Raw genomic sequence first — 16,474 nt, 5'->3', positions numbered from 1 at the left:
CACACAGTCTCAGACTGACTGTGACAGAAGTTCCCATGGGGGGCCAGGGCACCAAACTCCGACCATCATCCCATTTCAGACGTGCTTCTAGGTGTCACATCAGCCACATCCAGACCACCTCCCTGAAAATGAATAACCTTCACTTCAACCAGAAATTCTCCTTAAAATCTTGAGTGGAAGCTTGGAAACTCTGACGTGCCGGGAGAACCAAGGCATCCTTGCAGATGTGCAGGCACTTCTGGACAGCAAGTAGGTGCCATTTGCTATAAGATCACTGGGGGACTTAAAAGGTCTGCTGGTGCAAAATGAAATGCACGTCAGCAGGTAATGAAAGAGAATGTTGCCAGTGTTGCAAGAGTGTTTCATTCTCCATTGGGACCGGCAAGGCTACTACCATGCTACAGGACACCTCCTGAAAGTACTTGAGGAGAAGGACGAGCAGCTTCCTCTCTACCACACCATGGGCAAAGCCTCCCCTAAGGGTAGTAAGCAGTAGTAAGTCATCAGTGTCCAAGTGACCTAATTGAAAAGGGCACCAGGAAGACCTGGTAACACAGTTCCAGTGTCTCCAGAACCCAGAGATGAGCTGGGTATGAGATAGGCAGCATTTGGCCCCATGCGGAGGAAGACACGGGTTGCAGACATAAGTTGACAGTACAGGGTCTTTGTAGAAGTGAAGAAACTTTCCCAGGGATGCTGGTGGTGATAACTTGAAAAATGCTGTCTGAATACTAGTGCATAAAACGTGATGGAAGAAGAATCTTCACTAGATTCTGGGTGCTGACACCTACATAGGATGAACATTGTACTAAGAGATCTGAGAGAAAGAAAAACAACTGGTAAGTTTATACTATGGGAGATACCTGAACTAAGTTTACAATAGTTTAAGGGGAAATACTGAGCAGAACAACACAACGTGCTTTGGTGGGACAGCACTGGGCTAGATACCACAAAACATGGTACCAAAAACCACATAACCCCATTCCTTTCCTCCTTGACTCCAATGATTTTGAGAGCTGAATCTGTCAAGCCCACGAGTGAATAGGAGCTGATCAAGTCAAACCACTTTTAGAGCTTTCATGGCTTTCCAGAGTCCAGCTGTGTCAACAGGATCTGGCCAGAGCAAGAAGAAATGGAAACATCAAGAAGCAGAGGTGAAGGTATTCTCTACACCCACGCAGCAACTGCCAGAAGGGACGCAGCACGAATCTGCCTCCTAGAGCTACGGAGCAAGCAGTGATTTGGAACGGGGAACAGGCACACCCAGGGCAGGCGAACACATGGAGGAGAACGTAAGAAAACCTGGGCTCTGCCCTGCCTCGGGCAACAAGCATCCTGCAAGGCTGCATTCCAGCTGCTCCCGAGGCAGCACAAGGCACAGGACACAGGTCCTGACTCCGGCCTTCGCTGCGTCCGAGGAGCAGCTCTGGCACAGTAAGAGTCAAGATGGAGAGAAACTAGACAAAACCGTGTGGTTTTGTTTTTGCAGAGTGCAAAATGAGCCTTTCTAATGGCTTGTCATCTTGTTCCACACTAGCAGTAATGCTCAAATAGTTGGCTGTTTTTTCTTCTCCAAAACTGGAGGGGAAACAAACAAACAAACGCTCCAGTCCTCAAGTGACTACAGCAGCTACGCCAATTGTCCCTTCACAGCCAGTGGAGATGGACAGGCACTACAGAAGATTCTTTTTTTTTTAATTCTTTTTGAGCAGAACATACGTAAGTCTAAGAAGGAAAAATGCATTTCTTACTATGCATTCTGCTGCCCAGCTTTCCCAGAGCTCATAGTACTCCTCTAAGCACCATAGCAAAGACAATGCCACTGGTATTTCTTGCATCAAAGGATTGCTGAGTCTTCAGGATCACTGTTAGAAGCTCCGCCTTTCACCACTTTCCAAAAAATATTTTAAAAACAGCCTTAGATTTGCAGAAACAAATTATAGCTACACAGTTAGGAAGAGTTCTACCTACAGCTTGTAACATCTGAACACAGAATCTGATGAAAACTGGATGCTGCATGCTAGATGATGGAGTACCTTAAAGAGCCATTCCAGCTTTCTCTGGAAGAAGGAAACTGTCTGCAGCATATGGAACCTGGAAGAATATATCAGCATAAAAACTTTATCTGAATGAAAAAGAACAGCAAAAACATGTCTACTCAGTGGTGCTCCTGGTTATGCTGCCCTTCAAACACAAGCTGTATTTTAGACTTTGGTGGTTGATACCATCCAGAATAGCTAATCTAGGTGGGCTATGGGTTCAAATCCAGGTTTTGCTTTCACATGTGGGTAACCTACCAGGTTTGTGTGCTAAATCACTAGGCCAGTCTTCCAAATTCTCCTCACAACTGTGGTGTGCGCAGGAGAAGGGATGAGTGACCAGCTCACGTGAAACAAACAGCTCGTTGCACTGCAGCACAGAGCTACAGGCTGCACGTGGCCTTGCTCTGCTTCCTCACACTCAACCCCAGCTAACTCGGACACTGCCCCCATGGCACTAAAACTAGAATAAGGACCTTCCATAAACCACCACATCAATTCTGGGGGAAAACAAAAGCGCAGAAGGGAAATAAGAGTCCAGACACAGCTACAGATCAAAGCAGATTATTTATTCATGAAACAGAATAATGACCACTTGTAGAGCAATGACAAGCCCAAGCTAATTCATTTCAAAACAGGCATAAAGTATCTCCACTGCCTCAAGGCAACTGTGTTCGTTATCATCTGCCTCTTCCACAGTACTCAAATCACAATTACACATGGTTCGCATTTTGAGGACAACAAAACACCTTTTCAGAGTTCCACAGATAATTACTTTGTCATTTGATAATTGCACAATATTAGGAATATCATTCAAGCGTCTTTATTTCAATGTTCACAGCTGAAAGTCACATACCTCATGAATGCTCCCAGATACAAGCAAAGTGCAGAGTGTTCTTACATGGCAAGAATGGGTCCAAAGTAAGAGTAAATCAGGAAGCCGTTGTTGCAAATACAAAAATGTAACTTACAAAATAGTTGGTAATTATGGTAACTGAAATTTAAAAATAAACCTCTACATATAAAAATATACTGGCACTTTATGAAGGCACAAGAACTACCTCAGGCACCCAACCAACAGACTTTGGTACCAACCAGCACAGAAGGGTCCCCATTCCCAAGGCAGCTCGAGAGAAGGAAAACCCCACCGAGGAACACGATGGGTATCGTTATGGCAAACACGACTACAGTACTTGCCCTGGCGAGCACTGAAGCAGCCATGTGAGAGAGCAGGGCTGTGCAGGCCAGCGCACATGCCCCTTCTGACATCGAGCAGGAATTGGGCTACACCAAGCAAGGATGTGGGGCGTCTCCTGTCACTGCTGCAAGGTGGAAAGCCAACAAGAATTACTCGCTGTGACAAAAACTGCCAGCAATTGCATTTTCCCCATATTTACAGTTCTTCCTATTGAGAACAGGAAAGATAAAAGATGCAAAGCGCAAGCAGAAAAGAGAAATTAGTGTGAACGGTGCTTTCTCGAGGCACCGAGCACTCTGTAGTGTGCAAAAGAAGCGTGGGTGCAGAGCCGGGTGCACCCGGCGACACGCGAGGCCAGCGCCGGGCTGCGCTCTATATTTGCTTTACTTCTGGTAGTTTCACAGGTGGCCATCCCTGCAACCTGTAGTATGACACCAGCTGCTTCGGCACTTCAGCCAGGACCATCTGGGAAAGAGCTTCCCGGGGAGCCTGCGAGGACAAAGGAAATCAAAGATCCTGCAGAAACAGTGTTTATCAGCAGTAAGACATATTCCCTTACAGAATTCAAAATACCCCCCATCTGCCAGGCAAACCAGGCAGAGAAGGCAGCACAGTCTGCTGCTCATTCACATCTCCCCCTCAGCATTTTGAGAATTCCTTACTACAGTTTCAGTAGCGTTTTCAGTCAATCCCAGCATAAACTGCCACTGAAAGAAATCCCTTTTTCCCCTCCTGCACTGGCCCAATCTCAATCCCAAGCTGACATAGCCTCCACAGGGCCCACACCCAGAGCTAGGTGGGAAACTGAGCCAACCAGTCACGCTTATTTAGAGTTAGTTTTCATTTGGCTGCACTCTTTAATCCACTGTATGACATCTGTGAATCTTTGCCTCAACATAAAAAGCCATGAGAAACTGGGAAGTGACAGGTTAGTATCAGCTTAAACCACTCATGGTGCTTGACATCAGAAGCACGGATAAGGCCTAGTATGTTCCCAGTCCATTGCCTAAATGGCTGCATCCCAGAAAGAAAGAGAAAATATCCTCCTTTCTCCTCTAATTCTTTAGTATCCTGTCTCTTGGCAATGCAACAAGCTATAAAACAAGAACTCGTTCAGAAAAGCTGCAGGGAAATTGTGATAAGACATTGAGCTTCGAAGAGAGAAGCAAACACCTCACAGTTTACGCTGGAAACAAGCAGTTTGGACAGCATTTCCTGTGACAGATTGATGAATTCATACTATGCATTATATTATTAATAAATTCTCCAGACCAATGCAATTTTTTTTGATGCAATAGCTGCATACATATAGGCACTGGGACTCTTCTGAAGTCGAGGATAACTTACATTTCTGAACTGCTGGAAAGGCACAAACTGAACAATGTCTCGTGCAGCTGGTTCTCCCGTCAAGGGCTTCAGAACGCCGTTGTCTCCATCAAGAAACTCCATTGCCTTGAAATCAGCTTGGCCAACTCCAACGATAATGATGGACATGGGCAGCTTGGAGGCATGAACAATCGCTTGCCTAGTTTGGTCCAGGTCAGTGATCTCTCCATCTGTGATGATCAGCAAGACAAAATATTGCTGAAAAATATCAGGAAAAAGATGCCCAGTTAGAGTTTAGCACTAAAACTCAGATAATTCAAGGCGCAAAGGAACAATTTGTTACTCTGAAGAAGAAAGCAGATGGTGTGCTGAAGAAAACAAAACCAGAATATTAAGGAAATTTTGGGTTATTCCAGTGTTTTCATGTACCTATCACCTTTCCTTATGCACTCCAGATTTCTTTTGTGCAAGATTTAAAACAAACCCCCAGCAGCCTGTATTTGATTTGTAAGTGTAAAAATATATATATATATTCAGTGGTAGAAAGCACTAAGAAGGAGCAATGTACTACTAAATCAACAAAGCTGCTTACAAAACTCACTGTTTGATACTGCTTTATAAATGGATGTTTCAAAATGATGAAGTTTATTATTTTACATCCTTAAATTTAACTGCTTCAAAAAAGTAGCCTTTTGGTACAAGTAGTGACATGAGTTTAAATTAGCAGGGTTAGATATCTCAAAGCATGGCAGTGATGATCCTCCTAACACACTGATACTCTAGAGACCGCCAAAGGAAAAGCACACAGGAATCTGTCTGGAAAGAACAAAATATCTCAAATCACAACACCGGCATGGTAAAGTGTTCAAAATTTCCTTCTGTTTCCAAAGGTTAAGGATTCTGTAAAAAGCAAGCACTATTTTAAAGCAAGTATTTACAGATTAAAAGTTGAAACAAAAGAAAACCAAACTTTTAACTCCAAAAGCATCCCATGGAATGGGGGATGAACTGTATGTACACATAAGCTTAAGTACTACTAAAATTGGAGCAATTGGAGCAAATTGGAGCAAAATTGGAGCTCCTTCCCATGGAGCAAGAATGATGGTATACCTGAAATGACTTTTAATTGGGCCATCAAAATGAAATCAATTAAAAGCACCAGGAGATAGGAGCTTTTTGTCCTTAAACAGACTGAACTTTTAAATTGCAGAGTTGGATTTGAACACCAGCCAAGGGCATAAAAGCACACAGATAAGACATGTGCAATGCAAACACAGGAGGAACACCAATGTCATACGTTGCTTTTGGCAACTTACATATTCATTTACCAATTACCACACTATCTGGCTAATTTGGCCCTCTAGATACCCTGATCTGTATGCAACTACGGCAGCACAAATGCTCAAACCCTCTGATATTACTCAGGTCTTCTTTATGTATCTATTATTGAGTTCAGAACAGTTTGGGAAAAAAAAATAGGGCCTCCTTATACTTTGCGTTTCCTAAAGGTCCTGAAGCTTGTCAACAGAGAGGTTAGACTGAGGTTATTACTTACACAGCCCACTTGGTCTGAAAGCCAACACAGCTCACCCATATACTTCAATGTAAGTACAATGCCAGAAAACTCCCCAGAAAGAAACAGATAAAACTGAACATTAGAAGCTGATGTCAATATGTACCACGCACAGCTACACAACAGCATGAACCAGGACACTACTGGTGGCGTCAGTTTAGACTTGAAGAGGCTCAAACTTCGGGTCCTGAGCAAGGAGAGGGAACCATTTCACCGTTCCATGCCATCCCAGCCAGACACGCTCCCCAAGCCCAGAGCAGCCCGTGGGGACAGTGACTCACAGAGGCGCTCCCCTGCTGCGCCGCGTGCGCCGCAAACCGCGCCACGTGGTTTATAATAGGAGAGAAGTTGGTTGGACCATAGAGACGGATCTGAGGCAGGATCTGGCGGTAGGCATCCACTATCCCTTGGATCCCTGTAATACAAGGAAAGCAAGCTGCAACAAAAGCCTGAAAACTTCCCTAGCAATTTTTTTCTAAGCATTATTAAGCAGCACAGCAAAAGATAACTCCCACACAGATGTAAACTCCTGACGGACAAATGATCAACGAGCAGGAGAGCAGTGACTATACAAAGCACGGTGCTGAAAGCAAGGGGCATCCGCACAGATAAGATTTGCAGATTTCTTCCCAATTCTGTATTTTCATATTGCTCTTTGTGCCTCAAACATAACAAAACCGATGTGAGTTTAGGGAAAACCAATCCAGTGAAGGCATGCTGATGACAAGTTTACCTTGTCCTTTCCACCTTCCTTTTTTTTCCACCTTTGTTTTGCTTAATTGCTTATAGTCTAATTAGAGAAAGAAGGTCAGAAGCTCTCTGGAGCAGCAACTATTTAGTCTTCCTTGTGTTCACACTGGACAACGATCCCTAACTCAGGAGTCAAATACTTCTGTAACAGAAACAGCAACTTCTAAAGCTTTTCCTGTGTAGCAAACTTACAAATTCACCAAGTTAAGAAAAAGAAAGTTTAGTTTTAAATGGTGCATATTCTTCTATAGATGCATGTAAATTCACCTATTCCTAGCTTATATTGATACAGATTGATTTGCCACTGCTCAACGTGAGCTCACCGCTCACATTGCCCTGCACACAGGTTTTAGTGTGATAACTGCGCTGCTAAGATTCTTTCAAAACTACTGTGCATCAACACATGTTCCCTCTGGACAGCGTCCAGATAACAGTAAGTCTGGTTTGTGGCATGTCTTGGGGATGTCTGTTTCTGGATGTGCATCTGTTTTTCATTAGTTATGAAAGAAATGCAATGCTTGCAATTAGCCTCTCTTTAATAAAATACTAGTAAAGATTTTCCTCACCTTGACAATAAGGGTTGCTGGGGTTGAAGTTCAAAGCAAACTCATGAGACACCTAGGAGAGGGGACATTACAAGCAGTCAGGGAATGCAGACAGGCACAGAGCAACGTGACAGTGCTTGGAGGCCCCTACCTGCCAGCTAGGAGGAATCTGAGCTCCAAACCCAAACGCAGGAAACAGCTTGTCCCTGGAGACAAAGGCAACAAGGGAAAAAAAAAGGGGGGGAAAAAAAGTTTAAGAACCTTTCTTTAGTATTTCACTATTCTGGATTATTCACAGAAATCAGCTGGAGAACAAGATGCACTGATGCCATGAAGAGCTGACACGCTACCTAGTTCTCTTAGGCCAGTCATCTTGATGCCTTAAATCCAAACGTTTAAGGCATTAAGAAATCCTTCCAACACAGCATCCCACAGTATTTCAGGGGATTTCAAAGTACTATGAGAAAAGGCAGCCCGATCACAACATGGCTAACAGACAGAGCAAGCAAATCCCCGATCCAAACGGGGCATTCACGTTTGAAATGCATCAGCAACAACGAGAGATGAATGTTAATTAAAGCAACAGAGTAATCCAGAATCATAAAAAAGCATAAAGTGGAAGGACATATCAAGCGAATAAACCAAAGTATGACATGCTGTCACTGTCTCCCCCAAGCAGGGAGAAATGCAGCAGGAAGAAATAGCAGCTCCTGAATGAATCCAGGAAAGGGAACACCGCAGTCACTCGAACATTGGAGCTGTGGAACAAGCCTTTATCACTGACACCTGCGGTGACACATTTTTACTGCCGTGGCCGGATGAGTTAAGAGCCTCCTACTTACGTGTCATAATCCTGGACTACACTTCCCACACTCCAGATGGCAATCAGGTACTCGTTTATCCCATCTGGGCTGATGTAGTGAAGGGAATCTGGTGACTTGGGATCTCCATTGGAGCCAGTGAAGTCTATACCCACCTATCAGTTGAGAAAATAATGGCAGCAGATCACTGAAATATCACCACGAGCAAATAAGCAAAAAGATGCAGATCCAGCAAGAGAGATAAGACTGGCCCCAAAACAACTCCCTCCCTTCCAGACACTAAGGCAACCCTGCCCAGAGACAGGCAAACAGGTCCACATGCCTCTTCCCCTTGGTGCATGTTAAAGAATAGTCAACCTTTCCACTGCTAGATCAAGATGTAATTACTCAAAACATATTTAAGGCCCTCCAGATAATACTGAAGTTACTATTTATTTGCTGTGTGTGTTCTTATTGCAATTAAAAGGATCACATAACGTTTTGGTAAATGGCAGGAAAAGAGGCAATAATGTATAGAGGCAAACAAACTCACTGTGAAGTTAATCTGGCAGCCTCCCATCACATAGTCCAGGAATGAGTAATCTCTTTCAATCTAAAGGAACAGACAAACAAGGTTATACCTTCTTCCCATGCATGCAAATTTCTTTATAATCAGAAAACAAAACAGCTAAACAGAAAAATTGTTCTACCTTGCAGGATTTTATCCTAATGATGCCAGAGTTTTTGTAGCTCTTTTTCTTTTGTTTCTTCACAGGATTAATGCATTCAAATTCCACCTACAAAAAGCAAGCATGCAAGAAGCAAGTTACAAAACAAGTAATATTACATTACATAATTTCAGCGATTATCTAAATGTCTGGTGCTACTCTGAGGCTTTGTTTCAAAGAGTTAGCAGCTACTTCGGCTGCTATTTGACAAGTTAAATTGGACGCTGCCACTACCAATGCAGAATAACACGTGAGGAAAGAACTCAGGTTTCTCTCATCAGCAACATGACATTGTGACATTCTGTAAGCAATCATACAACAAAGTTGTTCTAACAGAAAGCAAAAAAAGGGTAAACAAGGAACATGAACATTTCTCCTAACACGGTCAGATTCTTGACTCAGCAAAAGCAGAATTGCTGGAGAAAACAGCAAGCAGCCAGCATTCTTGAGGATATCTTTAGGTACAAGAATGGTAACAGTATCCAAGAAAATGGAGCATTATATCTCCCATGCCACATTTTGTTTTTCCCAGATGTATGTATACTAAAAAGATACAGGCAGAAAAAAAAATCACTTTTGGAGCAGCAGCTAAAAATACATATAACAGAAATTAATATTCAAAGGGGTTTGTGGAAGACTGAATCACGGATTGGAGGGAGGGAACTGGGAAAGCTCACCGGAGAGCTGTCACTCGCTTTGTGCAGCTGAGTCAGGTTAGTTTCAAAACTGCCTATCAAGTCATGCGACCCGTCGCTATCGTGATCCGCGCACTGTACCTGAAAGGGAAGAGACAGCAAGCAATGGGCAAGTGCACGGGAGAGGGGCTGCTGCCCACCACAGCTCTGCAGCCAGCGCCCCACCAAACGGGAGCAGCTGGGGCGCCATCCACACTACTGAGACCTGGCGGGAAAAGAAACACTCACAGTGAATCGCTGGAGGAAGACACAGGATTGCTCACCCATTCAAGGATGGGAAGGGAAAGTTTTGCTTTAATTAAGACAAAAAAATCCCACTTAAAAAGAGAGACAAAAAAACCAAACCAACAAACAAAAAAACCCATCCCCTCCTAACCCCCCCAAAAAACACATCTCACAACCCAAAGCTGAGAACTTGAGATAGTTTAGGACAAGGGACACAGTTGGGTAATGGAAAAAAATGACAAAAGTGTCTTATTTGGGCTGCTTCTGAACGTATTCCTTTTTTATGCCTGTCAATAGCATGGATTTACAAAGAAACTACCATTTCCACGGTGCATTGTCAATTTTCCCCCCTGCATCTTCCATCATGCAAATTATAAATTTTCATTAACAACTAGTTATGTTTACTTCACCACAAAAGCTTAAAACCTCCAAGTTAGATAACACAAAAGAGCAATACAGCTACAACACAAAATGCTCGTGCCTGCAGCTGAGAGCACACCCTGCTAGATATACACTGGCAATAGCTTCGCATGAAGCCAGCAACCAGAAGAACTTTTAATGCACACAACACGTCAGATGGGAGAACACAGGTAACTGCAAGGCAGTCAACCCAGAAACAAAAAGTTTTGAACAGCTGCCCACTCACGCACTAACCTGAATTCAAAAACTCTCTTCCTGGGACCTGGTTTTAATAAATGAGAAACTGATGTAACCCCTAGTATAAAGCCTAGTGAGAGCTTTTTCCTCAGGATGAAGGAGCAGGGTGAACTCATCTCTAACAGCTGGACGAAGGTATCAAATGCAGTGGTTGGGTCACTGAAGTGGAGGACAGCTTTCTTTCAAGACTCTTTATCATCTTTGATCCACTAGGTATCTTCCACTGGGAAATCTCTACAAAATGCTGGGTGAATAACAGCCTAACTAGTGTATTCAGGAACCATCATATCATCATCTTATACCCTCAATGGGAAAAAGGCAGGGCTTGTCTGCTCAAGAATGCTCTTGTCAGGAGACCAAGGCGAGCGTTTATAGCACAGGGCCTCCTTCACACTGATATCCCTGCAGATGCTGCCGGGGAATTCAGGAGCTGCCACCTCCACACACTTCCTCTTCTTCCCCTGACCTTGCTCTGGTCTTCTCTGCCATGGTAATAAAACTGTATTTAGGCCCATTTCCATTTGTAGCTCACAGCATGATCTAGCACAGAATAAAACTCCTTTTGAAAGGGTTTTCTGAAACTGGCTGAGACTCACAATACGCAGCCTGTAGAGCTGTGCTGCCATAGATGCACAGAAGGCACAAGACAGAAATATCAAAAAGCTGTCAGGAGCTGCTTTCTGACACCCAACCAGCAATATTGCAGGGTACTACGCTTAATTCACTGATAATTGTTTTTGCAATTGTACTACTGAGTATTATGAACCTTCGGATACCTTTAGGTAAAAGGTTCCTTTTGTCCACAGGACAAATTTCTGAAATTGAGCAGATTTTCCTTTATGCATATGCCATCGAGTGGACAGAAAGGTAGATGCTGTTCTTTTGTTTTAAACCTCACATTTACTATTTACATTTAAACATCTGGGAGGATGAGGAGGGGAGAGGCAGAAGCTACTTTTATTTGCCCCTTAAGGAGATTAAGTTGCATCACAAATTTGAAGGGGTCTTAAAAAAAAAAAAAAAAAAAAAGGGACAACACTAGTTTGCACAACAATGAAGAAATTACTGAAATATTAGGTAGCATCATTAACTGATCATAAGATTTATGTTCACGTGTATATTCACTACATACTTCCCATACTTGGTTAGCAAAACCAATGTTTAGGAGACACAGTTCTCTATTCGCTGAGAACTGTATTTCATGCATAATTTTTTCCTACATAACTTTTAGAGCCCCCAAGAATTTCAGAATGGCAAATACCAAATAAAGTTGATCCAACTACCTAACCTTTAGTAACACAACTGCCCTGTTCCAAGAATGGTTTAACTACCTAACATAATTAAAGACCCTACAACACTTTCCACTCACTTTTCTAAAATTCCAGCTCAATATCACACTTTTAGGGCTGCTAGACATCTGACAGAACGTTCTAATCAGTAAAGTGAGGTAGAATATATTGCTATCTCAAAGGTTTATCATGAAACTTAATGGAGCACTTGCAAACGTACCAAGAATTCCAGCTGAAACGAAAAGCAAAAATATGCCATTTTTAAGAAGCAGGTCATTCCAAAGTGAATTGCAAAGCACAGACAGCTCCCGAAAAAAAACAAATCCATTTGAATCCATCCACAGGAGATACAACCTCATGCAAGGAAATGCCTGAAAAGTGTTTAAGTCAGCTTCGCAAAGAGATACTTATTGTCATTGGCCAATCTCTTTTTCACATTTGTATCAAGAGGACTTCCTTGTGGCCCAGAAATGCTGGCAGCCAGTGACAAAGCTCAGGAACACCACAACCCCAGCACACTTCGAAACCTATTTCCAAGGTAACCATCTCAGGAATTCTTTGGATTTGCCTTGCTGTACAAATAAAAAGATCAGCACACGTGCTTTATGCTAAACCTGTAACAGCAAACTTTCAGCATTTGATTTCTTCATCAACATCATGGGGCAGGAAAATTCTGCAAATGAAACATGTTTAGGAGCTGCATAAGCTAAGAGAGACTTGACTTGCTTAGAAGTATCTACGGCTTTAAATGTCTTTACTTATCAATACAGTGTTTAGAAACAGACATTTCAACACATTTAAGCGGCTACGACTTTTTATAGCAACTTATAATAAAATGTGATTGTTCCACTACCTGCATAATTTGGTATCAGACAGAACTAGTCATCGTATGCAAGACCTTGGGGAATTAAGAGTTCTGTCTCAAAACCAAATTTCTAGTAAGATCAAAAAGAATTTTGGATAAGTGCCTGTTCTTTTGAAAGGATGAAGCTGAAGTCTGCATTAAAGACCCTCCTTGCAGTACTGCAAGTAAAGCAATCTAAAAATTTAAATATGAGTAATCAACCTGATAGTTCAGAGATCATTTCAACAGAGAGAGGGTTACTTATAACAATACACAGAGAATTTCTGAGGGCTGTACCTTGATGGGTTTATTGAAGTCTCCACCACAGAATGTCTGCAAGGGAACACCGAATTTCTTCCAGCATGGGTTTAGGTTGTTCTTAATCACCTTAAAAATTACAACAAATAATGTGAAGGTCACTGTACACACATCATTAAGAAATTTACCATGAGAGTTCTGCACTTCTGGGGCAATCTGCAACAGCCTCAGTGCTATCTGAGAGACCATGACATGCATGAGACACCAAGCAGAAGGCAAGGTGCTGTAAAGAAAGGAGAGCTATCAGCTGAGGATAATAGACCCAAGCCAATCTAATCTAACACACCTCACCACTGCTGAAAGAGGGATGTCCTGTTGCTCTTCATCTCTTGCTTGGTTGGACTCTCCTCACTGAAACAGCCTGACCCAGTGAGGAGGCAGAAAGTAAACAATTTTGTGCTACACGGATGAGCTACATCCTTTGGTGGGAGGAGGAGAGGGGAGCTATATGACAGTTTTCCTTGCAAGACTGGTGCAAGGCATGGTGGAGGGGGACTCCTGCTTTTGGTAGGAGCAAGCCTCGATTGACCCAACAAGAAGGAATGCAGGAGTGTGGAAACGTTACCTCCGATCTGTACACCAGCTGCCACGTTCCAGCATCAGTCTGCTTGTAAAACTCCAAAAACGGATCCGACTTGCCCAAGAAATCCTGAAAACATAAAAGCCCCACACAACACTTAAAAAATAGCAAATAAATAAAAAAGTACAAATTGCAAATTTGTTCTATTCTTTACAATTTTAAACTGCCGCATTTTCAAAATCACCAAAACATACCAGTTCTAATTCCAAGACTAAGCCTCCTAAGACCATTTCTGTTATTATAAACTGGGGCATTTGACCACCTGCACAGTGAGGTCACCGATACCCTGCATCAAACCTTGACTTAAAATAACATCAAGGTATCACACCTACATCTCTCCCTTTTCCTTCTTACATAACATTACAGAAAACCTAGCTCACTGCAAAACTAAAATATTCGTTGACTAAAATTATTGTTCCACCCAAACTTATAGAAAATTTTAAAGAAAAAATAATCTCTCAAGACTTAACACAGCAGTTAAGTTTCCAGGTTGATACCATGTTTTTCAGTGCAAACTGAGGTCTCAAGTCCACTACACGACCAGTAACAAAACGTACAGAGCCTTTTTTCACAGGTGTATGACATACCTTAGTTGAATACTGGCAAATATAGCAAGATTCACGGCTTGAAGGGCACTAGCTGTAAATATAGTCAACATTTACAGAAGCATATAGTATCATTTAAAGAATCAATACCTTTTTGTCCAGGTTTCGAGCTTCAATTTCCAGATACACAACTCTGGCATCTTTAATCTCCTCTGCTGAAATCTGTGACATAAAAATTTAATAACTTCAAAAAACAAACAAACAAAACAGAGATCTGAACATATTTACTGCATGAAAGACCTCTGTGTAGTTACAAAATTTTACCTCTCCTGTATGCTACAAATGCAGCTTTCAAAAAGACAGTAATTAAAAAAAAAAACAGCCCCAGACGCAGTAAAACAAGAGAGCACAAACAGTCTTTTTTTTGTTTTTTTTCCCTCACAGAAAAATAGCTCATTTACCGTAATAGTGCCTTTTCCTGCTGGTTTTCCCTTCTTCAGTTCCAAAGGTCGGGTGAACACTGAGCTGGACACTATCTGAGGTTAAAAGGCAGAAAGTAAGTATATCAGATTAAATAAAAAGCAATTCTTCAAGAGTAAAAATTTCAAACTCTGTTAGAAGATCGAAAAGGCTTTAGATCCATCTTTAAAAGTGACAGCTATCAGAATTTGCACTGCTGAAACATTTATGCAGCTTGAAAAACACTCTCTCAATACAAAATAAAACCCACTAATTTGTCTCCAGATTTAACTTGTCTCCTATTTTTCCTTTCCTCATACCAAAAAAAAAAAAAGATGCTTTCACTCTAAGCAGCTAACATGTATTACAAAAAAAAAAAAAAACTTTATTTTATCCAATCTCTTTTTTTTTTTTTTTTTAACACCCTGAACTCTTACCTTGCTACTCCCAGCTACACAAACACCTCTTCTAGTAATAAATATAGAATCTCAAATAATCTTATCCCCTTAAATTTGCTGCCTGATCCTCTTTTTGTGCAAGGGACAGCAAACTTGCAAGAACAGGCTCTGTTACAGGTCTCCAAACGTGTTCCTTATGTCTAGATTCCTTTGAGTGCTGGAAGAGCTTCCTACTTTATCCAATTAATTACAAACCACACACATTTCCTCATCTCCCCAAGAATTTTCTCCTGCGTCTTCCAGACCCTGCACCGGAGCTGTGCACGCTCCTCCACATGAGCTGCCCAGTATCAAGTAAAAGCTCCAGCTCAACCTCACAGTTTTTGCACCTGCATCTGCTGGCAGCATTAACGAATCTGTTGAGTGAGTGTGACAAACAAGAGGTTGGCCAATTTTAATGGGACAAAGCCTCCAAAATACCATCTTTCCTCCCGCTTTTCATAATAGAGCCAACAGTTATCTCTGCTTTATAGAGATCCCTGAACATACTTCTACGCGTACCTGTCCCAGCGTGCATTCGATCCCTCCAAGGTAATCATCGTCGTTTAAATCAAAGGATGTGTTATCAATATCATACACGCCAAACTTCAGCTTCTGCACTTTCTCAAAGTAGTAGTCGATGACCAATTTCTTGGAGAACTCAGGATTCTGGCAGTTCTTTACCCTCTCTGTTCGATCTAACTGCACAAGCAGAGAGAAAAAACGGTTAATCAACAGGAGCAAAATAAAATAAATGATGCTTTCTTCCCTAAAACTCTATTTCCCCGGTGTTGCCTCGGGCTCAAACACAGGCCGTGCTCTAGAGGAAACAACATCCCACTTATTGACACCTACCCAGGCAAACAAACCGCACCGCGGAGAAACGCGTGCTAGGGCATGGAGGAATGGTGGGGATACAAGGATGGGAGAAGGGCGGGCGGAGGCGGATGCTGGGCGCGGGGCCGGGGGGCAGCGGGGCCGCGCTCCAGCTCCTGGTGCCCTCGCGGCCCAGGCCGACCCGCGCAGCAGCACCTGCAGCAAAGCCCAGGGGCACGGGGCTCGGCCCGCGGCTCGCAGCCCCCGCAGCAGGACAACCGGGAAGGGCTCACGGATCGCTCACACAAGGAACTCGCTGCGCAGCTGGCGGGGAGAAGCGAGCCGCTCCAGCCCCGCTCTGCAAAGCCGCGGTTCTCGCGGGCGGCAGCGCGACGCCGGGACAAGCGAGCGCTCTTACCTCGGCCCAGCGGCCGCCTCCCACGTCCTGCAGCAAGACGCAGAGCGGGTCGGACCTGGAGCCCACGTCCCTGTCGAGGAGGCGCTCGCAGGCCACGGAGAGCTCCACGCGGGTCACGCACTGCGCCATCTGCGGGCGACACGGGGGGGCCGTGAGGGGCGCCGCGGGGCACGCACCGCACCGGAGCCGCCCGCCCGGCCGCCGCACCCCCCCGGCAGCGGCGCCGGCTCCG

At 43.4% G+C, this 16,474-nt stretch overlaps 1 protein-coding gene across 2 annotated transcripts in view; it reads right to left on the bottom strand.

Annotated features, from left to right (window-relative positions):
- Nucleotides 1-2,634: 2,634 nt before the first annotated feature.
- Nucleotides 2,635-16,474, bottom strand: part of CPNE1 (copine 1) — a 40,466-nt gene continuing 26,626 nt past the window's right edge. For both annotated transcript variants that reach the window (XM_026037313.1, XM_026037312.1), the window contains exons 2-16: nucleotides 16,243-16,371; nucleotides 15,531-15,710; nucleotides 14,574-14,648; nucleotides 14,263-14,334; nucleotides 13,553-13,636; nucleotides 12,967-13,056; nucleotides 9,637-9,735; nucleotides 8,942-9,028; nucleotides 8,785-8,844; nucleotides 8,274-8,407; nucleotides 7,583-7,637; nucleotides 7,453-7,504; nucleotides 6,418-6,551; nucleotides 4,585-4,821; nucleotides 2,635-3,726 (exon numbers count right to left, since the gene is read on the bottom strand). In XM_026037313.1, coding sequence (XP_025893098.1) covers nucleotides 3,610-3,726; nucleotides 4,585-4,821; nucleotides 6,418-6,551; nucleotides 7,453-7,504; nucleotides 7,583-7,637; nucleotides 8,274-8,407; nucleotides 8,785-8,844; nucleotides 8,942-9,028; nucleotides 9,637-9,735; nucleotides 12,967-13,056; nucleotides 13,553-13,636; nucleotides 14,263-14,334; nucleotides 14,574-14,648; nucleotides 15,531-15,710; nucleotides 16,243-16,371 — 1,605 coding nt within the window. In that variant the 3' untranslated portion in view covers nucleotides 2,635-3,609. The remainder of the gene's footprint in view (nucleotides 3,727-4,584; nucleotides 4,822-6,417; nucleotides 6,552-7,452; nucleotides 7,505-7,582; nucleotides 7,638-8,273; nucleotides 8,408-8,784; nucleotides 8,845-8,941; nucleotides 9,029-9,636; nucleotides 9,736-12,966; nucleotides 13,057-13,552; nucleotides 13,637-14,262; nucleotides 14,335-14,573; nucleotides 14,649-15,530; nucleotides 15,711-16,242; nucleotides 16,372-16,474) is intronic.

This window comes from Nothoprocta perdicaria, unplaced genomic scaffold, assembly GCF_003342845.1.
Source record: "Nothoprocta perdicaria isolate Ctin4 unplaced genomic scaffold, notPer1 scaffold_196, whole genome shotgun sequence".
Classification (NCBI taxonomy): domain Eukaryota; kingdom Metazoa; phylum Chordata; class Aves; order Tinamiformes; family Tinamidae; genus Nothoprocta; species Nothoprocta perdicaria.
Note: the sequence above shows the minus strand (reverse complement) of the source record. Positions and strands in the feature narration are given on the sequence as shown.